Genomic DNA, 20498 nt, shown 5'->3' with positions numbered 1-20498 from the left:
TTTATTCCCATACAAGACAAGTGACAAAACATTTCAAATGGAAATACATGGATTAATTTATAAATTGTTTCAAATATAAAATGACATCGTAAAATATTTCATTCTGATTGTGGGCATTTTGTAGTGTAAAGGCTTTATAGAAAGCACTTTTCTTATGTACAATACCTCAAAATGCAGTGCAATAAAGTAGTAAAATTAAATGATAAACAACGTAATAGAATGCACAGGACAAATGAAAAGTTTGTGTGAGTTTGTGCCCAGGAGAAGAACCTGACGTGGTCTGCTGCTGTTGTAGCTCATCCACCTCAAGGTCTGGTGTTTTGTGCATGCGGAGATGCTTTTCAGCTCACCACAGTGTTTTGTTTTTTGTTTACATATTTGGACAAGCAAATATTTGCTCATCTTTGAAACAGTGCCTATTAATAAAGTTGATACACTATCAAATGACACATAAAATTGGCATTTTGTAATAATATTTGCAATTTAAATTAACATTAAAAAAAAACTAAAATCAGTCACATGTAAAAAGTTAGTTCACACCTTTAAATCCGTAAAGTGTCAGGTGTTCAGGATTGGGTGCCAGTAATTAGAACCTGCTTATTTAAACCCCTCTCATATCTAGTATCTGGTGTTCCCTGTTATTGAGCTGTGTGGTGTCATCATGCCAAGATGTAAAGTGTTCTGTAAGGCCTTCAGTAAAAAAAAAAAAAAGAAAGAAAAGGTTGTGTATGTCTACGAGTCTGGCAAAGGATTTTAAAAAATTTCCATGTCCAGGACTGACCGTCCCAGCAAATTCAGCCCAAGATCAGACAGTCTGATGCAAAAAGAACTCTCCAAGAACCCTAAAATTTCATCTGAGGATCTGCTAGTGAGTCTCACAGCTGTTGGTGTGAAAGTGCATGCTTCTACAATCAGAAAGAGATTGCACCGTTTTGACCTGCATGGGAGGTGTGGCCAGAAAAAGCCTTTGCAAGACTACAGTTTGTCAGTGAGCATATAGACAAAGACCAGACCTTTTGGAATAGTGTGCGCTGAACAGACTAATCAAAGATAGAGGTGTTTGGTCACAGTAACAGCAGACATGTCTGGCACAGACCAAAGACAGCTTTTCAGGAGAAGCACCTCATACCAACTGTGAAGCACGGTGGTGGAAATGTTATGCTTTGGGGTTGCTTCACTGCCTCAGGGACCGGACAGCTTGCATTCATTGATTCAACTATGAATTCTGCATCATATCAAAGAGTGCATGAAGATACTGTGAGGTCATCTGTCCGAAAGTTGAACTGAAAGTTGAACTTTTCAACAGGACAATGATTCTAAGCACACGAGCAAATCCGCCAAGGAACGGCTCAAGAAGAATAAATGAAGGATTATGGAATGGCCGAGTCAAAGCCTGGATTTAAATCCCATTGAGATGCTGTATAGGGATTTGAAACGGGCAGTACATGCAAGAAAACCCTCAAACATCTTACAACTGAAAGAATATTGCATGGAAAAGTGGTCAAGAATTCCAGCAAGCCTGGTGGACAATTACGCAAAACATCTACAAGAAGTTATTTCTGCTAAAGGGGGCTGTTACGGCCATTTTGCCATTTTTATTATGGAATTGGAATTTGGGGTTGAATGGTGTAGCAAGGAACTAGCGTGATCTGTTATTTGGGATTGTGTTACGTTTTGTGAGGTTTGGTGATGTGTTTGCTCCTGGGTCGTGGGTCATGTGTGATGCAGGAGGTACATGACGTAGGTTAACCTTCTGACAGGGCGAACGGATATGGAGAGCTGGGAAGCACACCTTTTTTGACCACGCCAATTCATAACAAGTAATTTTACGTTAAGTTTAATAGGAAGGTTTCATTTCAACTAGTTTCATTCATCATTTTGTTTCTGTCAAGAAAATAAAGGACTTTTTATCAACGGTATGCGAGGAGAGTGCGTTAATCCAACCTGGTTCCCATGTTTTACATTTTCAGCCACTTCTTTTAAAAAAATAAAAAAAGGTATTGATCTTGACTGAGTAATGAAAACGGTGGCAAGTTCCACAGTTTTGAACAAAGTAGGAACAAAAGGGGGGCCTCTCCGCTGTGCCTCTATTTTACAGAGGGGGTTTTAAGAAGGCTGACATTGGTGGCTCTCGGGTCATGTGCTGAGGTACAGATGGAAAAACATTAAGTGAGGTACACGGGTCCTAAGCCATTTAGAGCTTTAAAACGTCAAAGAATTTTGAAATCTATTCTGGAAGATACTGGAAGCCAGCAGCAGCTCGTGACCATACATTTTAGTGAGGAAGGCTAACGTTAGTCAGGACATAGCCTCAAACAAAATGAAGTCGAGGTAACTCACTGGAAAGACCAGGGGTAGAGTTTGACAAAAACAAAAAAGCCAGTACAGTCTTGGAAGAACACCCTGTGGACAGATGAAAGAATGATGGGAAGAGAAGAGCATGGAGAAGGAAAGGAAGGAAGTGTCCATGGTCTGAAGCATACAACCTCATGTTATAGTGTGGTAGTGACAGTGGAACTTGTTTGCTTGTATTTATTGATGATGCGACCGCTGACGCAAGCGGCGGGAATAATTCTGACGTGTACCAGGGCCACACTACCTGCTCACGTTCAGGCAAATGCTTCAGGATTCATCAGACGGTGCTTCAGAGTGCAGATGAATGACCTGAAGCTTACTCGGAAAGCAACCCAAGACTTCTTTAGGGCAAAGAAGTGCAATGTTTTGCAGAGGCCATGTCAGTCACTTGCCCTGAATCTAGATCAGTTCACTCACTGAAGACAAAATGCCCCAAGAACAAGAAAGAAGTGAAGACAGCTTCAGTAAAGACCTGGCAGAGCATCACCAGGGAATAAACCCAGCATCTGGTGATGTCTATGGGTGATGGATAGTTTGTCCAATTACTTTTGGACCCTTAAACTTTTTTTTTAAAGCGTTGCTTTTGAGGCAACCGGGAGTTAAAATGTTTAACTTTATTTGTGATTGAGATGTGTACAAATAAGACACCAGTTACAGTTCAGGAAAACTTGTGGTTTTCAGAACGATATTACATCCGTGTCATCTCGTGTGGTTCGTGTGTTGTTTGATGTAGCACCGTGGTCCCGGAGGAACATCGTTTCATTTCACTGTACCAGCTGTATATGGCTGAAATGACAATAATACCACTTGAACTTGAACTATATAATACATATATATATATAGTAGGAAATTTGACCACGTGAAGGTTTTTCCAGACTACCACACAAAATAACGTTTAACTGATTTAAATGATGCTAAAAGTGACTGATTTATCTGCTGGAAATGTCCTACACTAGAGTGTATGATCTATCTTATGAATTTAATGATGTGTGATGATCCGGTGAACACGCTAAGACCCTCTTAGGTTATGAATACTTACTTAAATTTGACTTCCTTACACAAACACTCAATCACTGTGGCCCCACCAAAGGAATGGCCCATGACTGCTACTCTACACAAGTATATACAGTTCTGTAAAGAAGCATACCAAGCACTGTACTGTAAATACTGTTGGGTTTTTTTTTCATAATTTATGCTCTAATTACTTAAACATGTCAAAGGACACACTCATGTTTTTGGATAAAGACTATTTTTGTGTAATTTAAAAAAAAAAAAAACTGGTAAACTGGTCAGTTTTGACCAGTCAATTTCAGACAGCAAGACATTTTCCACAGACTTTCCTGAATTGATGTCAATCAGAAGATCCAAAGCTCTGATGCACTCATCTGCCCTTTCTTTCACCTGAAGAAAATTCAATAAAACTAATATATTATAGTATACAGCACCGTCCACTAATATTGGCACCCTTGGTAAATATGAGCTGTAAAAAAGCATCTTTATTGTTTAACCTTTTGATCTTTTGTTTTAAAAAAAAAATCACAAAAATAGTCTGCTCTCATGATATCAAACAATTACAAACACAACACAGGTTTATCAAAAAATATCTTTGGTAATTATAGGTATGCAACAATTATTGGCACCCTTTTATTCAATACTTGGTGCTAGCTCCCTTTGCCAAGATAATAGCTCTGAGTCTTCTCCTACAACATATTTTTTACAGTAAGCATAATATGGGGAGTCTCTCACTTGATTGCTTCATAGAAGGAATTCACTCTCGCCTGTTTTTAGTGGTCTGTAGTACATCCACTCTTCCACCAAATTATTGGACACAGGCCGGAACGTTTCCCGCGACTCATGACTGCTCTGTTTTGTTTCAGACTTTTCTTTGTAGTAGAAGGTTGCCAAAGCTGATTCATATCTGATTTTTGAAAAAAAAAAAAAGTAAAAATTTAAAAAAGGGAAATTGAAAAAGGATGAATGTTTGCTTTAATCTGAAATTAATAAATATAATTAATTTATTGATTTAAAATTCAAATTCAATGGGGGAAAAACATCGAATTGACGTTCTAATATTCCTCAGTGAAAGGAGGAGGCAACCTGCTAGCTCAAACGTCATGAGAATCCTATCTGAAAATCACAAGGGACTGCAGACCACAGTTCAGACACTTGTGGACACGTCGACGTTTGTCTCTGTGCGCACCATTTTAAATTTTAACACTAAAGACATTTCAAGACAGGTACATACAGTCCCCCTCTGAACGTATTGGAACGGCAAGGCCAATTCGTTTGTTGACGTTATACACTGGGTTTCAGATCAAAATATGGATACGAGACAATAGCTCAGATTTTGTACTACTAGACATGTTAAACAACCAAAACCGTTTCAGTACATCTAGAGGAGCCTATATATAGCTTCTAGCAAAATATGCTCAGTTTAAAAGAGGCATTCCATGCTGCTGGGATTTTGTAAGACCCTTTTGAAGAAAGAAGAAAGTTGTTCAATCATTTTTAAATATGATATGTTTGATATGTATGATATGTATACAGTGGCATAGCCAGGAATTCATTTCATGTCATCTTAATAACATTGCAATACCTTTAAGACAATGCTTTATGACGGAAATAATAGTTTGTCATAATAAATATCCTAGTAATACAGGGGGAAAAAATGACGATTTATCTTTTATAAACTTTCTTTGTCCTACTTCCTTACCTCATCATTTTATGTTTGAGACAGTAAAATATGGAACTGTAATGTCATGTCACACCCCTCTTCATCTCCCTCCACTGGCTTCCTGTAGCTGCCCGCATCAAGTTCAAGGCCTTGATGCTACAAGACCTTGTCAGGAACAGCACCCTCCTACCTCAACTCTCTCCTGAAGACCTACGTTCCCTCTCGCAATCTGTAATCAATTAGCGACCGACATTTAGCAGTTCCAACTCAGTGTGGCGCAAGGTCCCTTTCCAGAACCTTCACACTAACTATTCCTCAGTGGTGGAATGAACTTCCAACCTCAATCCGGACCGTAGAATCTCTCACCATCTTCAAAAAACAGCTAAAGACCCGCCTCTTCCATGAACACCTAACCAACTCATAATTTAAAAAATAAATAAATAAATAAATAAATAAATAAATAAATAAATAAATAATTGCACTTACACCTCTACTCTGCACTTTGCTTCTTCTGGAATTCAATTAATGGTTCTTGTATGGTAGCACTTATTGTTCTCTGCTTGATATATCGCTTTGCTTGTATTTTTCTCATTTGTAAGTCGCTTTGGATAAAAGCGTCTGCTAAGTGAATAAATGTAAATGTAATGACGACGGTCTTTTATGAGCAACGGTAAGCACAAAATAAAAAGTTATAACACATTACACATAATTGGTTGATTAGATAACTGCACCAAATACACAGGGGTGCCAGTGTTCCTATTAAAGTGGTCAGTATATAAGAATTCATGAAAGAACTGCAGTGCATTAAGAATAATCTTTTTTAAAATGAAAAAACCCCTTTTATATGCAGTTTGTGTCCAAACCTTTGGCCGGCAGTGTCAAAGTCTCTCTCATAATCTAGGTATATCAGCAGACTAGATAAAGAGTGTATGTGTAAGCTTATATACAAACACTATGATCTATACCAGGGGTGGGTAAACCTTTTGACTTGCAGGCCACAATGGGTTCTAAAATTTGACAGAGGGGCCGGGCCAGGAACAGATGGATGGAGTGTTTGTGTGAACTAATATAAATGACATGTAAAAGCCATTACATGAAAGGATTTAGCCTTTAACAGGTAGCAAAGCATGAATATGCAAGGGTCGTTGTACCAATTGTTTTCCAAATGCATTAATTTGATAACACAGTAGAGAAACTCGCATCCAGTTTCAGTGGGAACAGTGTTGTTGATCTCCCTTTTTTGGCAACAACTTACACAAGATGTGAACGCGACACATCTAATCTAACGTAGAAATGGAAGGAGTCTCTAGTGTTAACGAGTGGGTTTTCCACCATGGAAAAGGACTTTTTATCCATTTGCCTTATGAACTTCTATAAAGACGGGAAGGGAAAAAAAAAAGAAAGGCTGATGGAGGAAAATTAAAGTTTGCTAGCACTGCTGTGGTATAAGAGGGAATACAACACTTCACGACATGCAGTTATTGGAAAAGAATCAACTTTGTGGTTTCAGCAGTAACTCTGCTTCATCGCACAAGCCTGGCCTGCTGTTTGTTATTTTAGTAAAACAGCAATCCCCACCCCACACCCCCATGAAATAATCCTTATTTATTATATAACTAGGAAGAATCCCGAATAATGCCACACTGAATAACATCATGGAAATTCTTGTAGTCCTTGTTTTTCTCGAGACCTCATCCTGAATACAGCATTTATTAGGAAATAATTAATTCGTCCAGGATATTTATTATCCCCTACTAATCCTCTGGACTACATCCGGACTTTTTACAAGAGTTCCCAATATGCCTCTCAGTCCACTTCAAATTGACCGTCCCAGGGCATGCGGACACGGACAGAGAGCACTATTCCAAGTGGACAACAGGAAGCACACTATTTTCCAATTTAACTGCCATTAAACAAAGCTGATCTTATTAAATCTGTGTGTGTGTGTGGTTGTGTGTGTGTGTATGTGTGTGTGTGTGTGTGTGTGTGTGTGCGTTATGTGCTTCAGTTTTAATTGGACTCAGCAAAGGTGACTATGATAATTGACTTATAATTTAAATCAAAAACACATGGTTTTTTTCCCCTAGGATAGTGCAAATGTGTCACTAAAAGTCGATTGTGATCAGACTCCTGAGATTCTCCAAAAGATTCATCGGGAACATCTGGTACTACGAGTAATACGCTCAAGCAGAACCAAATCCATGGATTAGTGCTTAGCTTTGTAGTAAGTGAATGAAGTAAACGGAGTATGTGTTTGATGTGTGAGTCGACATATTTCATATTTACTTGTATTACTTCATACATCGACTCCCTCCAACTCTAACAGGAACAATTTTTTTTTTCTTTACCATAAACAATGATGGAGATTTGCTTTCTAGTTAAATAATCGTTAAGTATTTTAAGACACACTGCTCAGAACACTAAACTGAATACAGGTGTTATACAATCCACTGCAGACATTTTGAGCAACACTAATGAACCGGGATCAGTGGCCTATAAGGAACACTCGCAACACGCTCCAGTGAAACTTATTATCATTGTCAAAACTTGTGATTTGTCTGCAGGTTAAGACACAGAAAGAAACACTTGTGAGCGATATTATTTTCCCTTATGGTAACATTAGAACACGGGAGCCATTAGTCCTATAGCCAGCTAAATCAGCTACCATAAGCAGAATTATGGCTTTTCTCTACGAACAACAGACCCGGTGCTTTCTTTAGATAAAACCAAAATAAGGATCCATAATACACAGTTACTCACACTAGCAAGCAATGCGCAAATCAGGTCTGAAATCAAGTGACGAATCCAAAAGCTTGGCTCAATCCTCCTGTGTGATCTGCCGTGTCTTCAGGACACCACTCGCAACTTTAGTTCCTACCTGCAATAAATCTGAGGCTCAAAAATGGAAACTTATAACCGTGGGTTCATTGTAACCCATTATATACATGACTTCCACTCAATAAATGTGTAATGAGACAGGAAGAAAAATCAAGTAGAGATCACGGTGTGAAATGAGCACGCTCTAAAAGAGGACTCTCCAACCCCATGTCGTAGATTTCCTTTTGAATTGCCTTGCAGACATCACCAAATATGAAATTCTCCACTGACTACTGTTATGATGGAGATCGGATGTCTTCAATTGAAGACCGTGCCCAGTGGTGGCGTCTAGCCATATGAACGTTGCCATAGTAACGGTGTCAATTTTAGAAAAAAAAACCCCAAACAAACAAACGAAAAAACGATTAACATGGCAGATGAAGGTATTATATTGTCTATTTGTGAACTTTTTCATCTTGTTACATGGTTAACTTGGTTTTCGTTCAAACATTCGCTCACTCATGTTATCAGAGAACCGGGGTTACGTAAGTAACCTAAAGTTGTTTGGGTCTCAACTGGGGGTTGATGATGCCAGCAAAGCTAGGTCAGAAAAGGTAAAAAAAAATTGTTTAATACACATAAAACTTGATGGTAAAACATTTTAAATGTTGATTTATACATGAATTTTTCAATCATAGCATATCCAATAAAAACAGATCAGGCCAAACCCCGACAGAACCTGTCAGACAGGTGGTAGGCGGAGATTCGTATTTGCCACGTAGTCGATCAACTGCAACTGTAACTCAGCATGTGACTTTTTCTACTCACACCCACGGTCATACTCTTGATTTAAGCTGCGCATCTGGGTTTGATATTGCTTCAATCTCCTCTTTTGACCCCGGCATCTCTGATCATAAGCTCATCGAATTTACTCTCAGTCTACCGGCTCAAAATTCATGCAGTAACACGATGATGTCCTAATACAGACTGTATGGGATGCCAGTCTCTCTCTCTCTCTCTCTCTCTCTCTCTCTCGCTCTCTCTCTCTCTCACACACACACACACACACACACACACACACACACACACAATTAGACACAATCTATGTTACCCAATCCACCCACTGCCATGTTTTTGGGAGGTAAGAGGAAATTTTTTTTTCCTTCAAAATATTATAACCTCATTTCAGATCAGATACCTTCAAGATCACTGTTCAGCTCTGCTGTGTGGCACATCAATCCTTCAACATGTAGGTGGGGTGGAGTTATGAGGCTTTACCAAAGGTTTTAGAGATTGAGATTTAGTCACAAACACTTTTTAATGCTTTTCATTGGTTAAATATTTGTGAAACCCACAGTTAAATGTAAAGGGTGACCAATAGCATTGTTTTATAAAGAACTTAAAGAAGGAAAAATGACCCAATCTGGAGATTCTAGGTTTCCATATGACAGTGTGTCACATATTGGGAAACTCTGGACTCCACTTCCCATCAGCCACTGCACTGCTCTAGTTGTCACATGACCACCTGCACCTGATTCATGTTTTGGTTAATGAGCACTCATGTGTATATATAGTCCTTGTCTGCACCATTAGCTTGTCTTAGACCCCTGTGTTCCATGTTTTGTGATCTTGTTAGTTTATGTTTAGCGTTGCCACCGTATCATGCCAAGTAGTCCTAGATTCATGTTGTCTATGACTCAGTGTTTTGTTTGTTGTCTTAGTATCTTTGTTCCTCAGTACGTAGCTTCAATAAATGTCATTATCTGCACCTGCTTCTGGCTCAACCTCGAATTGTGACACAGTGGTATTATACAGATGGGTGAGAAATTGAAGGGAAAATTAACAGTGTCTTAATAAACAGTGTTAAGCCACCATGTGTTCCCAGAACAGCTTAAATGTGCCTTGGCATTGATTCTAGAAGTCTCTGGAATTGTACTGCTGGAATGGTACACTATTGTTCCAAAAGATCATCATTTGCTGTCTTGATAATGATGATCTCACATAGACATAACACATTGGTCTAAAATCTCCCATAGATGTTCAACTGGGTTGAGATCAGGTCAGGCCATGACATATCCTTCACATCATTAACCATTCATTGACCCCTTGTGCCCTATGGATGGTGCATTGTCCATTTGTAACAGGATAGAAATGCTTCATCTTAGGAAAAAAGGTGATCACTCAAAACCACTTTATATTGATTTGCAATGACTATTTCCTTTAAGGGGATAAGTGGACCCAAACCATGCCAGAAAAATGCCCTCACCCCTAACTCCTTTCTTAAGGGTGTTCCTTTAATTTGCCACCTATCTGTACATCAATTATGAAAAACATGGCTTCATTTTTATTCAATATATACTTATAAATTAATGTGTAAAACTAAATCCAGTGACTGTCCTAAACATCTGGGGACCTTATGCAAAACTTTATGAAGGGGCCCCTGCCACTGTGCTCATATAATAATTTTATTTATTTATTTTTACAAATTGCACAAGATCTGATCTGTTAGTCACACCAGTTCATGTGTGTGTGCATAAGTTTGTATGTATGAGTTGACAGCAATTTGATTGACAGGAGTGGTTCTTGATGCACAGTTGTTCAAAATAAGGAGATCTACAATTTGATATAAAGAATTTGTGTTTGTGGGAAACATCACATGATATAAAATCCACACACACAAAACAAAATGTGATGGTGCCTCCCAGTGGCCGTTTGGGTTCAAATTGAGCACAGACCTCTGGGGTCAAGAGTCAAACCGGTCCACTGAGTTTTGTTACGATTGGCCTCTCTAAACCTTGTCTAATCGCTGATTATATTAATCTATCATGAATAGATTTATTTATTATAAATATAGAAATTTGCCCCGCTGCTTTGTTTACAGGTGCAGAGAGAACCATGTGTTTGAAATTCAGCTTGGACCTCGTACACACATTGCTGAAGTCTGATACGCTACAGGTTTGTTACCACAGGAATAAGATGCTTTATAAAATAAATCTATATATGTATGAGTTTTTATTTTAATTCTTTTATAGAGGTGATGAATGTATTCATTTAATTACATTGTATTCATTTAATAACCTCTTTAAATAAGATGATCAAATGCTATCCTTGGTTATATTATGTATTTCCATGTCAACATGACACAGGACTTATTTTGTATTTTGACTATGTGCTGTGTGTTTTGTCTAAATCTGTCTGACACCTGGACCAGTAGAAACGCACTGCTTCTCATCAATGTGTATAAATACTTTTGTTTTGCATGAAATAAACCAGAAGTCTCTGTGAACATTCACGTGTGTGTGTGTGTGTGTGTGTGTGTGCGTGCGTGCGTGCGTGCGTGCGTGCGTGTGTGCGTGCGTGTGTGTGTGTGTGTGTGTGTGTGTGTGTGTGTGTGTGTGTGTGTGTTCATTTGGACTCTCCAGGCCTGAACTCTGCTGTAAACCACACTTTCTAGCTCATAGCAGCACAGAACTAAAAGTTAATAGAAGTAATGGTAGAAGAGGCTGATAGGGCTGATGGAGATCTGAAGACATAAATATGAGATTCCTGAGATACTTGGAAATCTAACAGAGTGCTACATTAAATAAACGTTTATTAATAGTTAATATATTATATTTCATTTTAAAAAGTGCAGTACATTTTCATGGTTCAGTCAGTACTTTATTTTTGTAATAATGTTCAGGAATATTTTACTTTGAGTGTTTTCATTCAGTATCAGTTTTACAAAACTTCTGCCTGACTTGGTTATTGGTATCAGTAAAATCCACTATCGGTCGACCCCTAGCCCTAGGGTGTATAACAAAAGGCTGCTTTAAACAGTTTTTAACAATAGCATTTACTCATCACATGTTTTCTGTGCCACTTTTGTTTGCCTGACCAGACATTCACGCAGTGGCTAAAGAGATCGCACCAATTAACGGTGTTGACCTTCTTAAGATCCGTAATATCCTTCTAGAGAAGTGGCTTTGAACACCAGGGCAGACAAATGGCAAGGTAAGACGTTTTCAAAGACACACAGGAACTTTAAATGTAGGCTGAAAACTGAGGAATAATTCCCAAAGCATCTTATCAAACAAAGCAACTAAATCTTTAAAACCCCCATAAAGGCACAGATTATTGAGCGATTATTAGTACCAGTGTTTGTCACTACAGGACCTCCAGTACCAGGACTCTGTGACTGATCTTACTGAGGATCCTGATCTCATGAGGTGAACTAAAAACTCCTCCATTATACTTCACAGCTCTTTTTCCCATCAGAGAAAAGTGTTTTCTATGCACATTTCTTTTCTTCTGTTTTTCAGAGTGGTGTATTTGTTGCAGATGCACCCCGTGGATATGAGGCACGTCTGCTCAGTCCCATCCTGAGTGCAGAGACACAGGTAAATTATTTACCTGTCGCTTCAGCATGTATATGATTTCTTCCAATTTTATACAGTATTAGTGTAATTTAAAGGGCCAGTAGGTAAAATCAAAGATCTAAATTTTACATGTACAGTAACACTGTAATTATTATTTATAACTCCTTCACCCTACCTTCCCTCCAAGCCCATATACATGTATACCTGCCTCCTACAATTTCTGATGGACAGCAGTTTATCGTCATGTTCATTTGCAACAAACCTTTCATTTACTGGATGAATGAACGTCAGCATTCATTCATACGCCTCGTCCCATATGAGGAAAGTATATCTGGAAAACTAAGCGTCTCAGATTGACCTTTGAACACCGCAGCTGTGCGCTGCTCTGCCTCATTCACCTTGTAGACACCTTGTTATTTTATAATCAATATTTGTCTCTACTGTATGTGTGTAGGCTGCGCGTCTAGTAGCAGATTTGTGTTTGGAGTACGAGGTTCTACGCTATCAAGCGATAAGATTTTATTTTGAATAACACTGGATGCTGGTAATGTGTGTACAGCAAACATACTTTTATTTATATCTGCAGAAATATGACCTAAAACATCATCAGATTTTCACACAAGTCTTAAAAGTAGATAAAGAGAACCCAGTTAAAAAATTAGAAAAAAAGATTGTACTTGGTCATTTATTTATTAAGGAAAATGATCCAATATTACTGTTCATATCTGATAGTGGCAAAAGTATGTGAACATCTAGGATTAGCAGTTAATCTTAAAGTGAAATTAGAGTCAGGTGTCTTCAATCAATGGGATGACGAAGAACAGGGATCTGTAAGAGTCTGATCTTCACAACATGTTTGTGGAAGTGTATCATGGCATGAACAAAGGAGATTCTGAGGATCTCAGAAAAAGGATTGTTAATGCTGATCAGTCTGGAAAAGGTTACAAAACCATCTCTAAAGAGTCTGGACTCCACCAATACATAGACAGTTAGTTTGTGGACAAATGGAGGAAATTCATGACCATTGTTACCCTACCCTGCAGTAGGGTCCAATAAAGATCTCCCCAAAATGAAGATATGTAATAGACTGCGAGGTCACAAAGGAACCCAGGGTAATTTCTAAGCAGCTAAAGGCCCTCTCACATTGGCTAATATTCATGAGTCTACCATCAGAACACTGAACAACAATGGTGTACATGACAGGGTTGCAAGGAGAAAGCCAGTGGTCTCAAAAAGAACTGTCACGGAACGAGACTGGAGGCGGATGCAGGTGCAGGTCACCGTCTTTATTATTTAAACAAGAAACAAAAAACAGATAAACCAACACAGGGAGTGCGGTCTCTACGGACTATACTCACTCTGGTCCCCTAGCTACGACCGCTAGCATGCTACACATTAGCACATACCTGTATACTTCCCTCACTTGACGAACTAAACCGACTTTAATACTGCGCGATGTGCGCAGTCACACGGGGGGGTTTAAATAACAAACCTAATTAAACTAAAACATTAACACCTGGGGCAAATCAAAGACTTAACTCGGTGTCCAAGCGGGAAGTGAACGAAAACAAAAGAGTCACGTGACCAGTCAGCGGCCGTACCGCAGTGCCCTCTGGCGTAATAAGAAGAGTGCTGACCTTCCACAGTCTGCTAAAGATCATGAGGACAAAACAGAAGGATGTTGGAAAAAAAAATTTGTGGATGGATGAGACAAAAATAGAATTTTTGGTTTAAATAAGAAGCGTTATGATTGGAGAAAGGAAAACACTGAATTCCAGCACAAGAACCCCACCCCATCTGTGAAACATGCTGGTGGTAGTATCATGGTTTGGGCCTGTTTTTCTGCATCTGGACCAGGATGGCGATTTCTAAAGGGAAATATCAGGATATCTGTCTGTGAACTGAATCTCAAGAGAAAGTGGGTCATGCAGCAAGACAATGACCCTGAGCACAGGTGTCATTCCAAAGAATGATTAAAGAAAAATAAAGTTCATGTTTTGGAATGGCCAAGTCAAAGTCCTGACCTTAATACAGTAGAAATGTTGTGGAAGAACCTGAAGCAAGCAGTTCATGTGAGGAAACCCACCAAAATCCTAGAGTTGAAGCTATTCTGGACTGAGGAACGGGATAAAATTCCTTCAAGTCGATGTGCAGCACTGATCAACAGTTACCCCAAATGTTTATCTGTACTTAGTGCTGCACAAGGAGCTCACACCGCTTACTGAAAGCAACAGTTCACATACTTTTACCCCTCACAGATATGTAATACTGGATCATTTTTCTCAATAAATAACTGAGCAAGTATAATATTAATATATATTGTTATTGTTATATATTATTATAATATACCAGAGCTTGATGCAGAGCGAGAACTTTCGGCCCCTCATGAAGCATTTGGTGTTAAAGGATCGGTCTGATCAGGTGGAGGAGATGGTTAACTACCTGAACAATCAGATCAGGCAAGTTGTTCCTAAATATCACAGTTTTCACGCTGACCTCACAGTTTTTAAGTTAGACTTTGTTCCAGACTGTTATAGCTCATTTAAAAGCAATTAATCACACTACTTTTTGAGAAACAGGATATTTTATGAGCACCAACATGTTTTCATTTCACAAAAAACTTGCTTTATAAATGTCTCAGATTTGGCATCATGCATCTCTGAGATTACAACAGTCAGTAGAATATCAATAACATTCTATTTCATGATAAAACATTAATTCACATCAGTTTCATTTCTATAAATTACTTCTAACAAGTGATTTATAGAAATGAAACTGATGTGAATTAATGTTTTATTATTAGACATTGCTAGAAAGCAGCTTTACAGAAATCCAGAGAGAGCAAGAGTGCGAGGGGGCGCGCGAAGAAGAGAGAGTGAGAGAACCCTTGGAGAGAGAGAGAGAGAGAGAGAGAGAGAATCCTAGGTGAGACAGAGACACACACACACACAGAGAGAGAGAGAGAGAGAGAGAGAGAGAATCCTAGGTGAGGGAGAGAGTGAGAAAGAGAGATAGAGAATCCTAGGTGAGACAGAGAGAGAGAACCCTAGGTGAGGGAGAGAAAACCCTTCGAGACGAGAGATGTCTCTCTCTCTCTCGTCTCTCTCTCTCTCCCCCCCAGCCCGGTTATGTCTTGATGTCCCGGTCAGCGAGGACATGTTTGAGGACAGGGAAAGTCCCTCCGCAGTTCGTTCTCCAGAGAGCAGTTTTACAGATTTTGTTCAGTACGAGGAGACGGAGTCTGATGACCATGCCCCTCTCCAGTCCGATCCTAAACTCCAGCCTGGTTCTCTGGATGCTCCTGTGATGCAGCACTGCCTTGGGCACTTCCAGCACTTTCTGTGCAGACTGCTGGAGCTCTACATCGCCCCGGGTCACACGGGGCGCGGGGCTAACCATGGGGAGGCGGAGTTAACAGAGAGACCTTTGAACATCTGTGTATTTGAACAGAAGGAGTGTGTATCTACGTTAACGGCTGCCAAAATGATTTTATTTAACCAGCGCATATTCAACAGAACATACTCTCACATTTGCATATTATTGTTTAATTGAAAGTTTTCTGATTATTATTCTGGATTTACTTAGTTTTTTAAATTTATATTACTGATTTATTTATTATTTGCTGTTTGTTTTTACTAATCACAGTGTATAATTACTTATAGATGAATATTAACATCACCATCAACAATAATAATTAATATTAATATGATTATTAATGACGTGTGTGTGTGGTGATGGTGATGTCAGACAGCAGCAGTGTGACTCCGCCTCCTCGGTGGCTCGAGTCTCTGATGAACATGTTTCTCTGAGCTGGACTTCAACATCCGCGCCGTCGCTGTCTCCCTCCTCATGGACCTGGTGGGTCTGATGCAGTCCGTCGCCATGGTGACAGAAGAACAGGTGGGCGTGGACGACTCCACCCAGCCGATGAACCCGAGCCAGGGTCGTGTTGCCGTAGTGATCAGGCCACCGCTCACACAGGGGATGTTAAAGTACATCGCTGACAAAACTATCTTCTTCAAGGTGAAACGTTAATCTCGCTTCATTTCTTTCATCCCTCTCTCACGCTTTTCTCCTTCCTCTCTTTCTTTTTTTCTTTATCTGTCTCTCTTCCTCTTCTTTTCCACGGTTTCTCCTGCTTTTTAGCAATTGTGTCCTACCTTTTTTTATTCCTCTACTATGATTTCTTTCTCTTTCGTATTTATTATTTTTATTGTTCCTTTTTTGCTCTTTCTTTCTCTCCAATATTTTTTACGTTTCATTTCACGTTTTTGTTTCAAACTTTTTCTGTCAATCCCTCATGTAGTATGTTTGTCTTTCACTTTTTTCCCTCTTGCTTTCTGCATTTTATTCTTTCTGTTTAATCTTCATTCATCTCTCATTCTCTATCATCTCTCTCTCACACACACGCATATTCTCTCTCTCCCATCCTCTCACACACACACACACATTTTCTCTCTATCAGTCTCTCTCTCCCATCCTCTCTCACCCTCTTCTCTGTCTCTCCTTTTCCTTTACTCTTTGTCATTATTTTATGTCCTTTTTTCCTAATCCATGTTTTTTTTCTTGTTTGATTGTAGTGTAATTGAACCTGGTGTGTTTATAGTATTATCCGAGAGTCTATTGCTGTGGATCTGCTGGTATTAATGCTGCACTCCGTTGTACTCGAGCTCTGAAAGTACAGAACCAGTTTTCCGGCGTTCCGATCTAAAGGCGTTCTGGCTCAGAAATACTGGTGGATACTCTGACAAGGTCATATTTGAGTTTGATAAACATATTAATAAGACTTACATTAATTATTCCTGTGATGCACAGAGAGAAATAATGTATAATCGTCATCCCCTGTCTTCAACTTTGTTCGTAAATATGATCCGTTACAGTGATTTTATCAAATTAGTGAATTTGGGCTAAAATCAGCAGAATTACGTCACAAACCTAAATTATGACACAAAAGCTACATGTCAACAAAGTTGAGTTTCATCACGTAGAAAATAACGTGAAGGGAATTCTGTTTAGCGTTGACCACATGAGCACCGCCATGTCATTGTGATCTCAGGTATGTGTACGTGTGTGTGTGAGAGCTCTCAGGACTGTTCTATCGCACGTCTCCATGAGGGACGTTGTGGTTTTACGAGTTTCAGTACAACGGCTTGCAGCATAAGAGAGTAAGCAAAAGGCAAATTCAGTAGTTTGACTGCTTCAGAGTGGTTAATTTGATTCTTGAGAACAAAAGGATGCTGATGAAGGGAGAGGTTTATTTGTACGTCTCAGACGTTGGCAGGAGGTGTGAGGTAGCCTCTGGTGCTCCGTGAGCTCTGAGGGACTCTGTAGGGATCGTCTCGGGGAGCAGCGTACTCTGCCATGTTGGGTAAACCAGACAGCACACAGCAGCTCAGAGCATGGCAAGAAATCCCCATGTTTTCAATTGCATGCCATTCAGAAGTCTGCTCATCATAACACTCCACTTCATCTATGATGGTAGTGCTGTTCTCTCCTCCAACAACGAACAGGAGATCGTCCAGCACCTCAATGCTGAAGTGGCTGCGTTGGTTGTTCATGGCTGGACCTGGTGTCCACACGTTGGTCTGAGGATTATACACCTCTACATCGCTTAGGTGATTAACACCATCATTTCCCCCGACAGCGTAAACCCATCCTCCATACGCGACCACGCCCAGTCCACACCTTCTGATCATCATGGGGGTGATGAGGGTCCACACTCTCGTCTGAGGACTGTAATACTCCCCCGTGAACAAACACCCGAAAATGTCATACCCTCCACATATGTACACTTTGCCATTCAGTACTGTAGCGCTAGAGCTGCTCCTTCGTCCGTGCATTGGCGCAATCATGCACCACCGATCATTCTCAGGTTCATATCGCTCTACCGTATTCAGATGTTCGAAGCCATTAAATCCTCCCATTGCATAGATACGACTGTCCAGCACACACACGCTCACGTCACACCGGCAATAGTGCATGGAGTGCACCTGAGCCCAGATTCTGGTGATGGGGTCAAACCTTCTCACACTGCAGAGGAAATCCTCACTGTCGATTCCTCCGATGCAGTACACGAAGCCGTTTAGATACACCGTCCCGTGATGGGCAGACGGTGGACTCTCATCGGAGCACGTGACGCATACCCAGCGTGCCGCTCGCGTATCATGCGCTTTTATGGCATTGGTGCGATTCCTTTGGTACCAGCCACCGATGGCCAGCAGAACAGCGCTGGGCAGGCGGAGTCTCGTGAGATCAGAGCTGAGAGAAAGGCTTGGGTTGAGGTCATCAATGCCCATCAGAATGCTGGTGACGATCGGCTTACATGTCATGTCGTCCATCACTAAAACGTTGTTGCTCACATTGTTCATTAGGTAATCGTGCGTCAGTAGCCCCAGACGCACCTTGGGCAGTAACACTCCTATGTGTGCTTTCCGTTTCCATGGCGCATGTTTGATCCACTGTAAGACGGCTTCAAACACCACGCTCTCCTGTTTCACGTTCAGTTCATCCTTCTCGATGATCTCGCTCAACTGCACGACCGTCAGGTCCAGGAAGTCCACAGAGAGGCGCACCATCTCCTCAAAGTTGTGCAAGATAAACCGGAAGGCCTGCTGCTTCAACTTCTCGCAGAAGTAGGAGTGAGCAAAACGCCAGAGGTTAATGCAGTTCTCAGGACACAGCTGAGCCTTCAGGAACGCACAGCACTCGTTCACCAGGCTGCTCACCAACAGATAATCAGCAGCGATCAGCAGCTTACACACGTTTTTCTCTGTGATGTTAACACGTCTTATATACGCGTACTCCACGACCAGCTCCATTATCTCGGTGGAAACGTTAGGGATGCTGTACCTGAGCTTATCAGGAGGGTACCAGCCTTTGGTAAAGAGAACCATGAAATATGGGCTGCAGCTGCACAGGATGTTCTTGTGCACGTGGAACTCGGCGCCATCCACCATGATGACTACATCACAGAGCTTCTTCTCTAACCGCAGCTCATTGATGATGTTGCAAGACATCCCGTCCACCTTCCTCTGCATTCCCTTCTCTTCTTCCTGTTTACTTATTTTCTGTCCAGTTTTTATGCAAGTCAGAGCTACTGAATGTACAACTTTCATCTGAATGTGGATTGTGCTGATGCAGATCAGCTTTTCATCTCGCAATGTTCTGATTCCAAGGTTCCAATTCTAATTCTGTAACCACTGATATATACAGGATGCAGTGAACCTGACAGAAACCTGCAGTTCAGGATCAGTCTCTGTGAAATGCTTTAAAAACAGCTATAAATCCTGCGCATGTCCAAAATGCACACGTCCAGCATAAAGAACCGTTTATTTTCCTGGAAAAAACCCACCTCCCAGGGTGAATTTCCCAAATGGAATTAATTCTACATTAAAATGATTAAATATTGATGATGATGAAATAGTTAATAATGGCTGTATATTTATTTATTTGTTTGTTTGTTTAATAGCTTTATAGATGGAGAGAGATGTATGTTTATACTGAAACATTACATTTCCAGCGTTTTGTTGAGGAAAGTAATAAAAGTATTACTTGTCCACTTTAAGTAACCTTTTAAAACATTTAGCTGTTTTACACCAGAAATAAATTCTGCACTGATGAACACTGCTATAAATTTTGATGCCATGACATTTTAAATGAAATGCTAATAAATGTTCTTTACTTAGTGTGGCCTACATATGTTTTATTACAGATATCATTTTATTACAAAAAGTGTCACAGGATATTGTACCTCATTACACTACACACTCTAAATAACACTTTTCTTCCTGCTACAGAGAGAATTAAGGATGAAGATTTCTAACAAGTTAGATGAATAAATATTTGATCCAAAGAGAGGTGTAGAAAGGAACTATTTCTCACTGTTCTCTAAGAATCATGACCACATGTCTTGAAATTATTTATTGCTATGGATTAAATTTAGATTATTTCCAGGGTAGAGCAGTTTCCCAGGAGGTTAAACCAGTGTTTATTAGAAATTTAGGTTCTTCTTTTCCAGTTCAATAGTTTAATCTGTTTAACTGGCTACACTTTGATTCATGACTATTATTTTTGTATATGCCCTAATAAATATGCTGATCTCATGCGATTGTGTCCCGTCTCTTCACCTCTAAATTACACATTTTTTACACACACACACACACACACACACACACACACACACACACCAGCCCAGATCCCTGAGAGAGAGAATGAAAAAGAACACAGCTTGTTCATATAAGAAAACAAAAATAAGCAACAGGTGTGCTATGTTAATTGTCCATTCCACCACAGTC

General features: G+C 39.9%; 1 protein-coding gene across 1 annotated transcript; it reads right to left on the bottom strand.

Moving 5' to 3' along the window:
* Positions 1-13469: 13469 nt before the first annotated feature.
* LOC128630128 (kelch-like protein 10) lies at positions 13470-20285 on the bottom strand. Its single transcript, XM_053678708.1, has one exon. The coding sequence runs from the start codon at positions 19317-19319 to the stop codon at positions 17472-17474; it is 1848 nt and encodes a 615-aa protein (XP_053534683.1). The 5' UTR covers positions 19320-20285; the 3' UTR covers positions 13470-17471.
* Positions 20286-20498: the final 213 nt, after the last annotated feature.

This window comes from Ictalurus punctatus, unplaced genomic scaffold (genome assembly GCF_001660625.3).
Source record: "Ictalurus punctatus breed USDA103 unplaced genomic scaffold, Coco_2.0 Super-Scaffold_100046, whole genome shotgun sequence".
Taxonomy (NCBI): domain Eukaryota; kingdom Metazoa; phylum Chordata; class Actinopteri; order Siluriformes; family Ictaluridae; genus Ictalurus; species Ictalurus punctatus.
The sequence above is the reverse complement of the archived record's forward strand: the minus strand, read 5'-3'. Positions and strand labels throughout refer to the sequence as shown.